The sequence below is a fragment of the Manis pentadactyla genome, chromosome 11, assembly GCF_030020395.1.
Source record: "Manis pentadactyla isolate mManPen7 chromosome 11, mManPen7.hap1, whole genome shotgun sequence".
Taxonomy (NCBI): domain Eukaryota; kingdom Metazoa; phylum Chordata; class Mammalia; order Pholidota; family Manidae; genus Manis; species Manis pentadactyla.
This window is the reverse complement of record NC_080029.1, coordinates 89,632,535-89,648,430: the sequence shown is the minus strand read 5'-3', so window position 1 is coordinate 89,648,430 and position 15,896 is coordinate 89,632,535. Positions and strand designations below refer to the sequence as shown.

The 15,896-nt window shown below is 36.6% G+C and overlaps 1 protein-coding gene across 2 annotated transcripts in view; it reads right to left on the bottom strand.

The window, feature by feature from the left end:
- BUB1B (BUB1 mitotic checkpoint serine/threonine kinase B) overlaps positions 1-15,896 on the bottom strand; it is a 46,904-nt gene that overhangs the window by 19,414 nt on the left and 11,594 nt on the right. For both annotated transcript variants that reach the window (XM_036923880.2, XM_057488672.1), the window contains exons 5-9: positions 14,345-14,541; positions 12,446-12,615; positions 11,124-11,338; positions 10,862-10,953; positions 2,169-2,398 (exon numbers count right to left, since the gene is read on the bottom strand). In XM_036923880.2, the coding sequence (XP_036779775.2) occupies positions 2,169-2,398; positions 10,862-10,953; positions 11,124-11,338; positions 12,446-12,615; positions 14,345-14,541 (904 nt within the window). The remainder of the gene's footprint in view (positions 1-2,168; positions 2,399-10,861; positions 10,954-11,123; positions 11,339-12,445; positions 12,616-14,344; positions 14,542-15,896) is intronic.

Here is a 15,896-nt window from a genome sequence, read left to right as displayed (position 1 = left end):
AAGGCTCATGAGGCAGAAAAAAAATTGGAAAACATGAATCTGAAGGAAGCTAGAGTTTTTGAAGGAGGAGGGAAAAATGGTTTGGAAGTAGCCATGGGATGAAGGAACAGTGACCTTGTCCCTAGGCCCTGCCTGTGGCTTCCTGGTTTCTCACATCCTTACCTGAGTAAGTAGTCAGCAATAGTTTTTGAAGCAAGTTTTCAACGGTAACAAAAAAACCATTTGTAATAGGCATGAGGGTTTATAAGAGTACAAACTATATATAGCAGGAAATTACAAGTTCATGAATGCTTTAGAAAGCAGCCTAGGAAATGAGCCTTAAAAAGTCCTCTGAGGCCAATATCACTTTTACTTACTCAGATTTCACCTGACCCTCGCCAGGTCCTTCTTTGGCTAGCCGATAATTGAATGTAGTTTCATCTTACTTCTATACCTATTGTAAGCTACACCTTAACGGAACAGTAGTTTTTACTGAAGTCACTAGTTTCATTCCCAGCTCATACTTGGCTATCCTCAAGCCTACTTCTTCTTCTTTTTTTTTTTTATCTGAAGTATTATTGATACAATCTTACATTGGTTTCAAGTAAACAACACAATAATTCAACAGTTACCCATATTATTAAATCCTCACCCTCATAGTGCAGTTACTATCTGTCAACATAGGAAGATGTTGCAGAATCAATGGCTATATTCTCTATGCTGTACTACCATCTCCGTTACCAACTTCTATTATGATTGAGAATTTGTCCCCCTCACCCTCCTCATCCACCGCAGTCCATCCCCTATGGTAACCACCAGTCACTTCTCATGCATATGTGTCTACTGCTATTTTGTTTATTTTGTTTTTATATTCAACAAAAAAGTTAAACCATATGGTATTTGGCATCCTCCACTTGGCTTATTTCACTTAGCATAATACCCTCTAGATCTATCTATGTTGCTGAAAATGGCAGGATTTATTTCATTTTTATGGCTGGATAGATAATATTCCATTGTGTATAAGTACCACATCTTCTTTATCTATTCATCTATTGATGGACATTTTGGTTACTTCCATGACTTGGCTGTTTTAAGTAATGCGGCAATAACCTACTTCTTTGTTGGGGTGGTTCCCATTTTTAAAAAGCTTTACTCAACCAGCTCCTTGATTTCTAAACATTACCTTCTTCTACCTGGACACATAGGTGCCATTTTTCAATATAATATTTGGACCCAGAGCACTTTTTGTCAATCCTGGAAGGCACTAGTTAATGTAACAAATGAAGGCAATTCTTAACTCACTAATAACAATCTGCTTTACAGAAGTGTGCTTCTAACTGATGACTTGGAGCTCTTGATTTTTCTTCAAATAAATTTTAAGTGATGGTTAACTTTTCTAGCTATCCCTGCATATGCCGTACCTTATTTAGTGAGCTGAGCTACAATAGTCTATTCTGAATATTTTTGTAAGAAGAAACACCTCTTTTTTCTTTCTTGGTGTGGATCCTAGTCAAAGTGTCTATATGGACGAAATTTATTTTTGGACCCTCCCCCACCTACTTTTCTGTGTTCTTCCCCATCTACTAATGCCTTAAAGTCCAAATGCTTTGCTTCCTTATTTTTTTAGCACATTCTGTATTACCTTTTGACCTCAAGTATTCCAGTCTTCAGAAACAACAGTTTCCAATTTTTCCAATTTATGTAAAAATTTCCCTTAATTTAGAAAGAAGATAACATCTTTAAGAAACACTACAAATAACTATGATCTAAGTGACTGAGGTATGATTGAGTATGTTAACCTAAATAAGCCCTGGGAGAAACTTCAGGCAGAGTATCAAAAGTTAAGTGAAATATTTCAGGCAATATTAGGAAAAGTACTTAATGGGAGATATGGCATGTACATGTATATATGTCAGGGATCATAGCTGTCTGCTATTGTGTTGGGGAATATAAATTGTTTCTATAGTTTAGAGCTTTTCCTCCTTTACTTTTGAACATAGACTTAGTTTTTAGTTTTTCCCCTTAGTGGTTTCATGGAAAGCAGCAATGTAAGTTCAGTTATGTAGACAAACAGTAGAAACCACAGGAGGTACAAACAATGGAGCAATTTTCTTCAGACTTAATATATTAGCTCAACCTTCCTACAACGAAGTTATTTTTACAAACTTGAACTAGATTAATACACATACCTTCCCTTCGTTCTTTTAATTTCTTCCGGAAAACCTCAGCCCGGATCTCTTCAAAGGAGAATTCCCCCACTCCTGCATAGATCTTCTCCTTACAATACATCATCTTCTCTTTCTTCTCCTCAGATTCTTGCTTGTGGTTTTGAACTCTTTGCAGAAGATCTCCTTCTTCCTTTCCAGGCTTCCTTGTGCTTAGAATGTGGTTTATACTGGGTTCAATTTTACACGGTGTCCTAAACGAAGCAAAATAATTATTACTCACCATATAAGTCAGAGTTATTTCTTTACATGTTTTGACAGAACAAAGGGATGTCAGTAGCAAGACTATATGCGACTGATTTCAAAAACAAAAACAAAAACAATTAAGATTAAGAGGCTAAAATTAATTTACACAGATCATTGACAATTATGTTCTGAGTACTACTCTGTTATGATGAGGAAGAAAATTAGCCATAAAATAGGGTCAACAAATAGCTTATATTTCTTATATGTGAAAACAAATCTGAATATCAGAATATCATAACTAAAGATACCATATCTCAAACAAACCAAGTTTATGAAAGGAAATTAATCTACAATACAATACAGACCATTTAGCAATGCTTAGCACCCAAAAGAATTAGAGTTACAAATACAGCATTTAGGCAACTGATGATGTGGTTCTTCCCTGAGAAGGAAGGATAAGAGTGGTAACACAAGTTTGAAAAGATGAAAGCATAAAGTACTTCAAGAGAGGGCAAATGTTCTCCATCCTGACTAGGGATCAGAACCACTTCTACACTTTTTAATATTTTTTTCTGTAACTTTTTACAATTAAAGATACCTGGCCCTTACCCCAGATCCACCGAATCAGAACCTCTAATTACAGAGTCCAAGTACCTACATGCTTAAAAGGCTTCCTCAACTTGCACAACCTAATAAAGGACATCTACAAAAAATCCACACGAATATCATACTTAATGATGAAAGACTGAATGCTTCCCCACTGAGATCAGGAACAAGACAAGGATGTAAATTCTTGTCGCTTCTATTCAATATTGTAGTGAAAATTGTAGCCAGAGCAATTAGGTAAGAAAAAGAAATAAAGCATAATGAAATAAGGCACCCAGGGACTTTCTGGCCCTGCCTGGTATGGGGTTGGCCCAACTGTTCTACCTTTTAAGGGATTAAAGATGGAGCACTAAGAAGGCAAGACAGAAACCTCCTTCCAAAAACACACAAAAGAGGAAAATACAGCAAATGCAATTAGACCTGAAAATGACCAGAAGACTGCAGAACAGACCCCCTACACCTGAGGAAGAAAAGAGGACCACACATAAAAGGGTGAGCTGGACCCAAGCCCTCCCCCAACCCCAGCCTACAGGTGGGAGAAAGAGGAATGGAGCAGGGAGTGGGCAGGAGCCCAGGAGTGCTGCACACCTGGCCCTGGAGACCTGCTCTGGGAGCATGAGACCACATCACATTGGGTTCTGGTGATTATCAGGACTAGACTCCAGGGGCAGGAGGAACACTCTGGGAGGCTGAGACTCCAGCCAGTGAGGAGGGCAGGCATGCTGCACCAGTCCTGAGACTCAAAGCAGAGGCAACAGTTTGAAAGACTTGCTAGCAGTGGGAAGGTTACTAGAGGGGACAAGGGTTGGACGGAACTCTTTCCTCAGGTAACAGGGCAGGTGGAGGATATCTCCCCAGTCCTTCCTCTGCCCAACAGATCAGGAACTCTCGGGAGCCCCAGACGCTCCAGCCACCTTGCTGGCAACACAGCCCCGAGCCTCCTCCCTGTGCATGCTGCCCACAGACAACCCACTTGGCCCAGCAGCAGTGTCAGACTTTGCTGCCTGGCAGGCAGAAGACAACTCTCCCAGCTTGCTTGGCTCCATTTCAGCACAACCAGAGAGGTGCCTAAAGGAGCCAGCCCCAAGAGCTCCTTCCTCCCTGTAGGTGTCCAAAACTGGTGCTGCACATCCTGCTGGGGCACACTGGTCCACTCACCCCATTAATCCTGCAGCCTGGCCATTGCTGCAGGCCAGGCAGAGGGTGGCCCTGCCAACAGTGAGCTCAACAGAGAGTTCTGAGCTGATCAAAAAGGCAGCAGCTCAAGCAAACTGCCCACCCAGACTTAGACCACTACAGAAGCCAGACAGAAAGGTGGTCCTGCCCTTGGCATGCCAACAGCTGGGGTCTCCACAAAATAGAACCAGTCACTAGAGAGTAAAGAATCTTGAGCTTCTGGGCACCATAGCACACCTTCATAAAGCTATTACTCTTTAGATCAGAAAGCATAGCTGAGACACCTAATACAAAGGAAGAAACAAAGAATCCCAAACAAAATTAGCAGGCTGAGGAATTTGATCCAAACAAAACCACAAGACAGAACCCCAGAAAGAGGGTTAAATGAAACAGAGATCACCAATCTTCTTGATAAAGATTTCAAAATAAAATTCAAAAACATGCTCACAGATGTACAGAACAGTATTCAAGATCTCAGGGAGAACACTGACAAAGGGACAGAAGATCCGAAAAAGAGTCACTCAGAGCTGACGAATATAGTACCTGAAATGAAACATACAATGGAGGGATTTAAAAGTAGATTAGATCAAACCATAAAACTCTTAGAAGAAATCATAGGCAAAACTGTCTTGAATATAAACATCAGCAACATTTTCATGAACATTATCTCCTCAGGCAAGGAAAACAAAAGTAAAATGAATAAGTGGGACTATATCAAACTAAGAAGCTTCTGTATAGCAAAGAACACTATCAGTAGAACAAAAAGGCATCCTACAGTATGGAAGAATATATTCATAAATGACATATCTGATAAGTGGTTGACACCCAAAATATATAAAGAGCTCACATGCCTCAACAAACAAGAAGCAAATAACCCAATTAAAAAATCAGCAGAGGATCTGAACACTTCTCCACAGAAGAAATTCAGATGGCCAATAGGCACATGAAAAGATGCTCCACATTGCTAATCATCAGAGAAATGCCAATTAAAACCACAATGAGATATCACCTCACAGCAGTTAGGATGGCCAACATAGAAAAGACTAGGAACAACAAATGCTGGTGAGGATGCGGAGAAAGGGGAACCCTCCTACACTGCTGGTGGGAATTTAAATTAGTTCAACCTTTGTGGAAAGCAGTACGGAGGTTCCTCAAAAAACTAAAAATAGACATACCATTTGACCCAGGAATTCCACTCCTAGGAATTTACCCTAAGAAAACAGGATCACAGATTCAAAAAGACATATGCACCCATATGTTTATCGCAGCACTATTTACAATAGCCAAGATATGGGAGCAACCTAGTGTCTATCAATAGATGAATGGATAAAGAAGATGTGGTACATATACACAATGGAATGTTACTCAGCCATAAGAAGAAAACAAATCCTACTCTTTGCAACAACATGGATGGAGCTAGAGGGTATTATGCTCAGTGAAATAAGCCAGGCAGAGAAAGGCAAGTACCAAATGATTTCACCCATCTGTGGAGTATAACAACAAAGCAAAAACTGAAGGAACAAAACAGCAGCAGACTCACAGAACCCAAGAATTGACTAACAGTTACCAAAGGGGAAGAGACTGGGGAGGGTGGGTGGGAAGGAAGGGATAAGGGGCATTATGATTAGCACACAAAATATAGGGGGGGCCACGGGGAAGGAATTATAGCACAGAGAAGACAAGTAGTGACTCTATAGCATCTTACTATGCTGATGGACAGTGACTGTAAATGGGGTGTATGGTGGGGACTTGATAATAGGGGGAATGTAGTAACCACAATGCTGCTCTTGTGAAACCTGAGTATAAGACTGTATATCAATGATACCTTAATTAAAAATAAAAAGTTCCAGCAAAAAAAAAAAAAAAGTAGATTAGGTCATGTAGAGGAGATAGTAAATGAAATAAAGAACAGGAAAACAAAGAAGCTGAGAAACAGAGAGAAAAAAAAATCTCTAGGAATGAAAGAATGATAAGACAGCTATGTGACCAATCCAAAAGAAACAATATGCACATAATGGGGGTAACCAGAAGAAGAGAAAGACAAAGGGATAGAAAGTTTAAGGAAATAATTGAAAACTTCCCCAAACTCGAGAAGGAAATAGACACTCAGGTCATGGAAGTGCAGATTCCCTAAGAAAAGGAACCCTAGGAAGACAACATCAAGACATATAATTAAAATGGCAAAGATCAAGGATAAGGAGTGTGTTGAAAGGAGCCAGAGAGAGAAAAAAAGATTACTTATAAAAGAAATCCCATCAGGCTATCAGCAGACTTCTCAACAGAAACTGTACAGGCCAGAAGGGAGTGGCATGATATATTTAATGTACTGAAACAGAAGGACCTCCAACCAAGAGTCCTCTACCCAGCAAGATTATCATTTAAATTTGAAGCAGGTATTAAACAATTTCCAGATAAACAAAAGTTGAAGGAATTTGCCACCACTAAGCCAGTCGTACATGATATATTAAAGGGACTGTTGTAGATGGAAGTGACCCTAAGGCTACATAGCTGTCACCAGTGAAAATAAACCCACAGTAAAGGTAGTAGACCAACTAATTATCAAGCAAGTATGAAATTAAAAGAAGCAAAATCAACTATACACAAAATCAGTCAAGGGATACACAAAAAGTGTAGATTATGACATCTAATATGAAAAATGTGGAGGAGGAAGAAGAGGAAAAAAAAAGGAGTGAGGCACCAAGATGAGAAGGGAAGAAGTAAAATGATCTCAATTTGCTGATGACATGAAAACCTATATAAATAAATAAATATCCCCCTAAGAATCTATTAAAAAACTAGAGCTAATAAATGAGTTCATCAAAGTAGCTGGATATAAGATCAATATATAAAAATCAATTATATTTTATATACTTGCAACAAACACTCTGAAAATGAAATTAAGAAAACCATTCTATTTACAATAGCATCAACAAAAGTAAAGTACTTATGAATAAATTTTTTTAAAGGTGTAAAGAAAGAAGATGTATAGATGGCAAATAAGCACATGAAAAGATTCTCAACATCATGTTATCACTAGGGAATTGCAAACAACAATGAGATACTATTAATGTATCTATTAGAATGGCTAAAATCTAAAATATTGACAACATCAAGGATGCAGAACAACAGACACTCTTCATTGCTGGTAAGAATGCAAAATGGTACAGCCAGTTTGGAAGAGAGCTTGGCACTTTCTTACAAAGCTAAAATTAGTCTTACAATAATATCCAGCCAAATGAGTTGAAAATTTATGTCCACACAAAACCTTTACAAAATTTTATAGCAATTTTTTTCATAATTGCCAAAGCTTGGAAGCAACCAAGATGTCCTCCAATAGATGAATGGATAAACATCCAAATAATGGGATATCAGTCAGCACTAAAAATAAATGATCAATTAAGCCATGAAAAGACAAGGAGAAACCTTAAAAATTCCTAATATTCCAATATGAAAAGGCTACTTACTGTATGATTCCAACTATGTGACTTTCTGAAAAAGACAAAACTATTAATACAGTATAAAAGCCAGTGGTTACCAGGGATTCAGAGTAGGAATTGATGAATAGGTGGAATACAGGGAATTTTTAGGGCAGTGAAACTATTTTATATGATACTGTAATGAGGGATATATGACATTATTTGTCAAAACCCATAAAACTATAAAACACATTAGAGTGAACCCTAATGTAAGCTATGAACTTTAGTTAAAAATAATGTATCAATATTGGTTTGTCAGTTATAACAAATGAATCACACCGATGTGACTATCAAGCAATGATTATCAAGGTGTCAATAACCGTGAAAACTGTCCAGGGCAGGAAGAAGGGAGTACAGGGAAACTCTGTACATTTGCACAATTTTTCTGTAAACACAAATAACTGCTCAAAAAATAGTGTACTCATTTTTTTAAAGAGTGCAAAATTTGTATTCTGAAAACTATGAAACATTGTTGAAAGAAATGAAATAAGATGAATAAAAGGAAAGACATCCCATTGTTCATTGATCAGATTTAATAATGTTAAGATGGAAATATTCATAATATTGATCTACAGATTTTCACAATCTGTATCAAAATCCCAGCTGACTATTTTGCAGAAATTGCCAAGGTAATCCTCAAATACATATGGAATTGCAAGGGGATCAGATTGGTTAAAACAATCTTTAAAAATATCCAAGACTCATACACAATGGAATATTATTCAGCCATAAAAAAGAAAACAAATCTTACCATTTGTAACATGGATGGAGCTAGAGGGTATTATGCTCAGTGAGATAAGCCAGGTGGAGAAAGACAAGTACCAAATGATTTCACTCATTTGTGGAGTATAACAACAAAGCAAAACTGAAGGAACAAAACAGCAACAGACTCAACAGATTCCAAGAAGGGACTAGAGGTTACCAAAGGGAAGTGGGTGGGGAGGATGGGTGGTGAAGGAGGGAGAAGGGGATTAAGAGGCATTATGATTAGCACTCACAATATAGGTAGGTCACGGGGAAAGCAGTATAGCATGGAGAAGACACGTAATGACTCTATAGCATCTTACTAAGCTGATGGACAGTGATTGCAATGGGGTGTGTGGGGGTCCTTGATAATATGGGTGAATGTTGAAACCACAATGTTCCTCATTAGATTGTTTATCAATGATACCTTAATTAACAAAACAAAACAAAAAACAAGACTCATACTTCTAGATTTCAAAAGTTATTACAAATCTACAGAAATCAAGACTGTGTGGTATTGGCATAAAGATAAACATAAAATCAATGAAATACAAGAATCCAGAAATAAACGCATACATTATGGTCAATTGCTTTCAACGTGGGTGCTAAGACAATTTAATGAGGAAAGAAGTTTTTTCAGCAAATGGTGCTGGGACAACTGGATATCCACATGCAGAAGAATGAAACTGGACTCTTTCCTTATACTATGCATAAACATTAGCTAAGAATGGATCATAGACCTAAGAACAAGAGTTAAAACTATAAAACTCTTAGAACAAAACATAGGAGTAAATCTTCATGACCTTGGGTTAGGCAAAACCATCTTAGATACAACACCAAAAACAGCACAAGAAACAAAAGAAAACAACAAATAAACTGTACTTCATCAGAATTAAAAAAACTTGTGGGCTTCAAAAGATATGATCAAGAAAATGAAAAGACAAGTCACAGAATGGGAGAAAATATTTACAAATCACATATCTGATAAGGGACTTGTATCCAGAATATATATACTTGTACAACTCATTAAAAAGACAAATAATCCAATTGAAAAATAGACAAAGGATTTGAACAGGCATTTTTCCAAAGGAGACCTACAAATGGCCATTAAGCCCTTGAAAAGATTCTCAAAATCATTAGTCATTAGGGAAATGCGAAACAAGCCATAGTGAGATACTACTTCATATTTGCTAGGATGGCAAAAACCAAATTCAGGAACTTGCAAATGGTCTCGTGTGACTACAGGTGGGGTAGAAAACAAGATATTAGCAGAGGCCAAATAATGAAAAGTCTTATAATTAATGGTAAAGAGTTTGGGTTTCATCACAAAGGTTATGGGGAGCTAATGAAGGATTCTGACCCAGAAAATGACTTGATCAGATTTGCTCTCTAGACCTGTGAAAGCATAGAGAATGAGTGGGAATGAGTAAAACTGGAGGTAGATATAATAATCATGTTGCAGTAATCCCAGCAAAAAATGATGGAGACACAGGAGGCATAAAGAAGATTACTAAATTTGTGTAAGAATTTAAAATATTTTTATAATGGTTACTGCTATGCAAGGTCAAAAGACAAGTGACAAAGTAGGGGAAAATATTTGTAATTCCTATTACAGATTTTAGCTGATTTTCTTAATCCATAAAGAGCCCTTGAAATACAACATTAGGAAAACACCAACTAAAGAAAAATGTTGCAGAGGTCAAATGAGATAGCCATTTTAAAGGAATTTAAATACAAATAAAGTTCAACATTTTCTATACCACAGTTTGACATAATTGTTCTACAAGTGATCTTGAAATATTAGAAAGATGAAACATCCATAAATGTGTGCTATTTCTCTCTTCTGGTTATCCTTTGTAAAGACTTATATGATTTTCTTAAGAATAGCCTCCCTTGTGTAGAGCTCTTACCAAACAGAATTTTTGCTCTAAATCTTACTATTTTTGCATTCCTATAGTGCCAAGCATAAAGTGAGGGGTTGTAGATAAGTCATGAGGAAACTGTTGCACTGATCACAGAATACACCGTAGTATTAGCACTCTGCAGTGTTATGTATTAGACTGAATCTCAGACTGCCTGATTGTCTAATCAGCACGTATCATACTTTTCTTATGAACAGAAATGCTAAGGGTTAGAAGAAAAAGATATCCAGAAGGAAAGAGCAGGATATGAGGAAAAACTATCATAATTTCTTATTGTTATCAATAATAAAGGTAAATATCTCAACTGAGTCATGGTGATTGTCTTTGACTACAACAATGTAAATATAAATCTATTAAGTTTATTCCTTAATAAGAATATTACCAAATGGTCTTTTAGCCCTAACATACTCAAAGGAATATAGACATGGAGGAAACAGAAAACTAGTTACTTTCATTCCCACAAAGAAAATGTATTTGAGCGTTAGGATAGGTGCACCTGGCCACTCTTAATAATTCCCACCTTAAAATATCTGGAAATCAAACTCACATAACTGGCTGTTGTGCAGTCTCTTCCACGTATGGAGTAAAATTGGGTAGCGCAGAGGGTACAGCTGCCACAGAAACTGTATTGCTATGAGGCTGGTGATGAAGAAGAAAACTAAAATTACCATAATTTTACAATCTGACATAACATATGGAGACCATGCCTAATTATTCAAAAGGAATTAAAAAATGTTAAAAATACTCCTCTACTCTAAGTCTTAAGTATTTGTTATGTTGGATAACACACTGGATCTAAGGGTCCTTACCCTGTATTCCAAAGGCCTGCCTGTGTTCCAAGGGCCTGCTTGCAGCTCATTTTCTTTGGCTCTGGACACAGGGGGTGCTACCCACGGCTGGACTGTAGGTTTAGTCAAGTCTGCTCCAGAGGCCTCATCGGCATTTTCATCAAAAACAGTAATTCTGGAATTACTTTGCATCTGTTGAGGAACCGGATTTTGGAGTCCTCTGTTCTGGTTTGCAGCTAGGAGAAAAATATTAAAACTTCATGTAAAATCTTTAATTATCAATTTAGATGCCATATAACGTATACCTAATCCTTCCTCACAAGGAAATTATTCCTCCTGCCATAGAAACAAAAATTTTAAAAAATAATAATTTAAAAAACTTAATGGATCAAATTAGCAACTTTTAAATCCATTTGGTTTGTTACTTATACTCTTCCTTCTTTCACCCACCTCCAATCTTTTATTCATAGACATCTAAAAAAAGAAATCCCACATCTTCCTTCACACATCATTCTAATATTGTCTAATTTTATCAGAGACTAACCTAATATTAATTTTTCCCTTTAAGAATTTCTGTCAATGGAAATCAGTTGCAGTGTACTGAATCTAGAGAAGACAAATGAACCTATTTATTTGGGGTGTTCTCTGTCATGAGGCAGCTTATTACAATCAAGCTTCATCATGATCTGTATGAAATATTCTTTAGGACTATGTACTCTCTTATGCCCAATTCCGGGCTCTCTAAAGAACATTCTGAATATTCATAATTTGATACCACAAAAGCAATTCTGCTCTACATGTCTGTTAATAAAAATTAGGTAATAAAATTTAGTTAGCTAAAAATTTGGTTTAGCTAAAAGATTAGTTAATAAAAGCCTATTGCTCTCTGTACCTTCTGCTCAATTTTGTTGTGAACCTAAAATTTCCCTAAAAAAGAGCTTATTATCTTTTTTTGATTATCTCTGTGTGTACAAAAGACAGTCCAATTTATGACCCCAAAAAGTTAAAGACAATGTTAATACATTCCCTGGGGCTTTGGTATATATAAACTTTACTCTGACAATACTTGCTATATTATTGCATATCTTCTTTCAGTTAGCTACTCAAACTCAGAAACTCTTGATACTGCCTATGCATTAAGTTTTTCTTAAGAAATAAAACTACAGACATGTTTTGGTTTTACTGCACACTGTGATCTCAGCTTTCCTTAGGCTTCCTTCTTTTTGTTACCTAGTATTCAGAAAACTAGGATGGTGTTCACACATATATTTATCCATTATCTCTTTACATAATTTGCCTACCACCAGAGACTAAGAAATTCTCATAACACTTAACAAACTTACCCTTGAGAGCACCTCCTACACGGCTGACTGGGGCTCTTGCTGTCTTTTTCCCTTTGCTTTTGAGTTCAGCCAGTGTGCTTCGTTGTGGTAAAGAAGATCCAAAAACTTCCTCCTCTTCTTCTTTCTCAAGTGCCAATAGAGTTTGCCGAGATACTCGAGCTTGGAATTGCCTAAAGCAAAAGAATGGACAATTACCTTGCTGAGATGAACACTAATCACCAGATTCAAAATTCTTAAAAAACAAGGGTTAGGAAATATATAGAACTAGAAAGTGTTTATTCTCTCAGGAATAAAGAAAGTCACCTTGAAATCAGAGAAAGTTTTGACTAAAGATTTAACTCCCCCGTTAAATGTCCAAGTTTGATCAATTAAAAATACTCTGAAGAGCACCATTATGTTGATTTTGAGGATAGGATCAGGGTGATTAAGATTATAGAATTTATTAAGATCAGTTTCCCATCAACTTTTTATAAAACTTACAAAATAGTGGAAAGAGTTAATCTGCACCCATATACCCTTAACCTAGATTCAGATTGTTAACATCTCACCACATCTATTTTATCACTGTTTCTCCTCATTGCTCCCCCAACTCCATGATTTTTCCTGATCCTTATGAACCATTTCATATGAAATGAAGTTGCATCCAACATGACATTTTACTTTAGCAAAGCTGGCAGATGTTTGAAGACTAAACTTCTTGCACTGTTGACAAAGTTTTAAGTATTATCAAAAAGGTAAAAAAATAAACTGCAAATGCTGGTGAAGGGAGTAAGCCCACAATGGCCCCCCTCTCTGATTAGAATTAAAAACTCTAGTCAAAATACAAAAAAGCAACTGAGGCTTCTGAAAAGTAAACAAAAGCAAGTGGACTGTGGAGAGGAGTCAAAGTTGAAGAAACGACCTACACGGGGTTGTTTCCTGTTTTTTTCTTCTCTTTTCTCAGGTGGTTTTGAATTGTTGCAATAGTGGTGTAGGAAGCTAAAACTACAGAAACCTCATCTCTCTGCCAGAGGTCTGGGAAAATGGGACTCTGAGGACCAGTGAGTATGGGAGAAATACTGGAGAGAATGAGCTGAAAAAGACATTGCCTAATCCTGTACAGGAATCGGCACAAGCCCTGGACTTACTCTTGAGCTATGCATGCACAGAGCAGGCTCAAAGCAGCACAGAAAAGGCTTTGAGACTGAACTATGATATAAACAGTATCCAAGTTCTAGACTAACCCCTGAACAACACACCATGGGATAGACCTGAAGGTCTTGAAAATAAAGATGACACTGGAACCACTACCCACATAAGATGAGAGAGAACTTGTGATATCTGAAGATGATTGTCTACCAAGACAAAAACATTAACATTCTCTAGAAATATCAACCAACAGGACCCAGTCTAGTACCAGGATAAATGTCCAGGATATAATCCAAAATTACTTGACACACAAAGAACCAGGACACTACGACCAATTTTCAGAGGAAAAGACAATTCATACACGCCAACATCAAGATGATCCAGGTGTTGGAATTTTCAGACAGAAATTTTAAAGCAGCTATAATGATGCTCTATGAGGTAAAGGTAAAAACATATCATTTGCAAACATATTCCCCAGGTGTTGGGAGTGAGAGCAGGTACAAAGGGATAACATGAGGGAGTGAATTCTTTATGGTGTGATTCTACTCTGTATCTTGATCATGGTAATGGTTATATGACTATTCATCTATGAAAACTTATAGAACCGTACACCAGAATGGATTTTACTATATATTAAATATTTAAATGTCTTTTTAAAAACTCAACAGTAACTAAGTAAACTTGCCAATCCTTGGAGAGCCCTTTGTTCAGATGCAAAAAAACCATTTACATCTATTAGTTTCAGAATTAAGCTCCAGAGCATCAGTTTACCGGTGCTGGGAATGCAGTCTTTCCAGTGGTTCAGCCTTCTGTTGAATCCCTTCCTGAAATATCGTATCTGCTTTCTTAAAGTTTTCTCTAGCTTCGTATTCTTCAGCCCATGAGATATAGAACTGAGCAAGTGAAACACCAATTCCTTGGTTGTGTAGATAACTGTACATATCCAAAGGCTCACTGCATAAATGCCCCTGTAACAAATTAAAAGCTTTAACAGTTAACCAATTTCTGCTTACATACCAAGTGTCTATTCAGTGCCAATCACTGCAGATACTATATGTAGTTTATGCATTGAAAAAAGTATGTTATTATAATTTGAAGTTATAAGGACTATATGGGGAGGACATAAAAAGTAGACAAAAGTAAGAGATTAATTTGTAAGAAAAGGGAAGAGGAGGAACGAAGGCATGACATGTGTGTGGCCTTGAAGGAAGCATAGACTTACATCAGATAGAGACTGGGAAAGGAAAGGCATTCCAGACAGAGAAAATACCATAAACAAAGACAGAAAAGGCTAAGTTTTTGGGGGTATAGGTAAGGTATTAGTTTGTAAAAAAGGTATGACAGGTCTTGAATGTCCAACTAATCAACTTTAAATTTAACTGACAGTCACTGTAATATATGTTGCAGTGGGAGAGCTCTAAGCAAAGGAGTGACATGGTCAAATCTGTATTTTAGAAAGGACCTTGTAAAACCAGATGAATTGTAGATAATGCTAGTAGCAAGAAGTGGGGGGGTCTACTAAAAATTCCACACTATCAACAGTGATCTATTTTCTTCAGTCTTTTTGTTCCTTCAGGAAAAAAAAGGAACATACGTCTTACACAGGATAAAAGGATTTTTTATCATTTTATAAAGATTTCATCTTCATATGTGAAACCTTCATAAGATTGTATATCAATGACACCTTAATAATAATGAAAAAAAAGCTAGAGAGCCCACAAAAAAAGACAGAGATCATATTGCGCAAGAATATTATCAAGAATATGAAAAGACAACCTACAGAATGCAAGAGAAATATCTGCAAATTACAGATCTGAAAAAGGTTTAATATCCAGAAAATACAAAGAACTCTCACAATTCAACAAAAAAAGGACAAACAACCCAATTTAAACATGAGCAAAGGACTTGAATAGATGTCTCCAAAGAAGGTAAACAAGTGGTCAACAAGCAAAAGATGTTCAAACTCACAGATCATTAAGGAAATACAAATTAAAACCACAATGTGATACCACTTTACATCTACTAGGATGGCTTTAATTAAAAATCAAAAATAACAACAACATAAAATATTTAATTTTCATAAAATTGGTTTTTCTCCACTTAACAGTGCATCGTCCATTTTTCCATGCTGCTGCTGCTTACTCTTCATTATTACTTTTAAATGGGTGAATAATGTCCCGTCTAGTAGATCTTTCATCATTTAACTATTTCCCTATTTTGGGGATAAACAACTCCTAATTTTGCACAATTATAAATAATTCTATAACAAATATCTTCATGCATACAACCTTTCATGTTTTACACTGTTCCCTTAAGATAAATT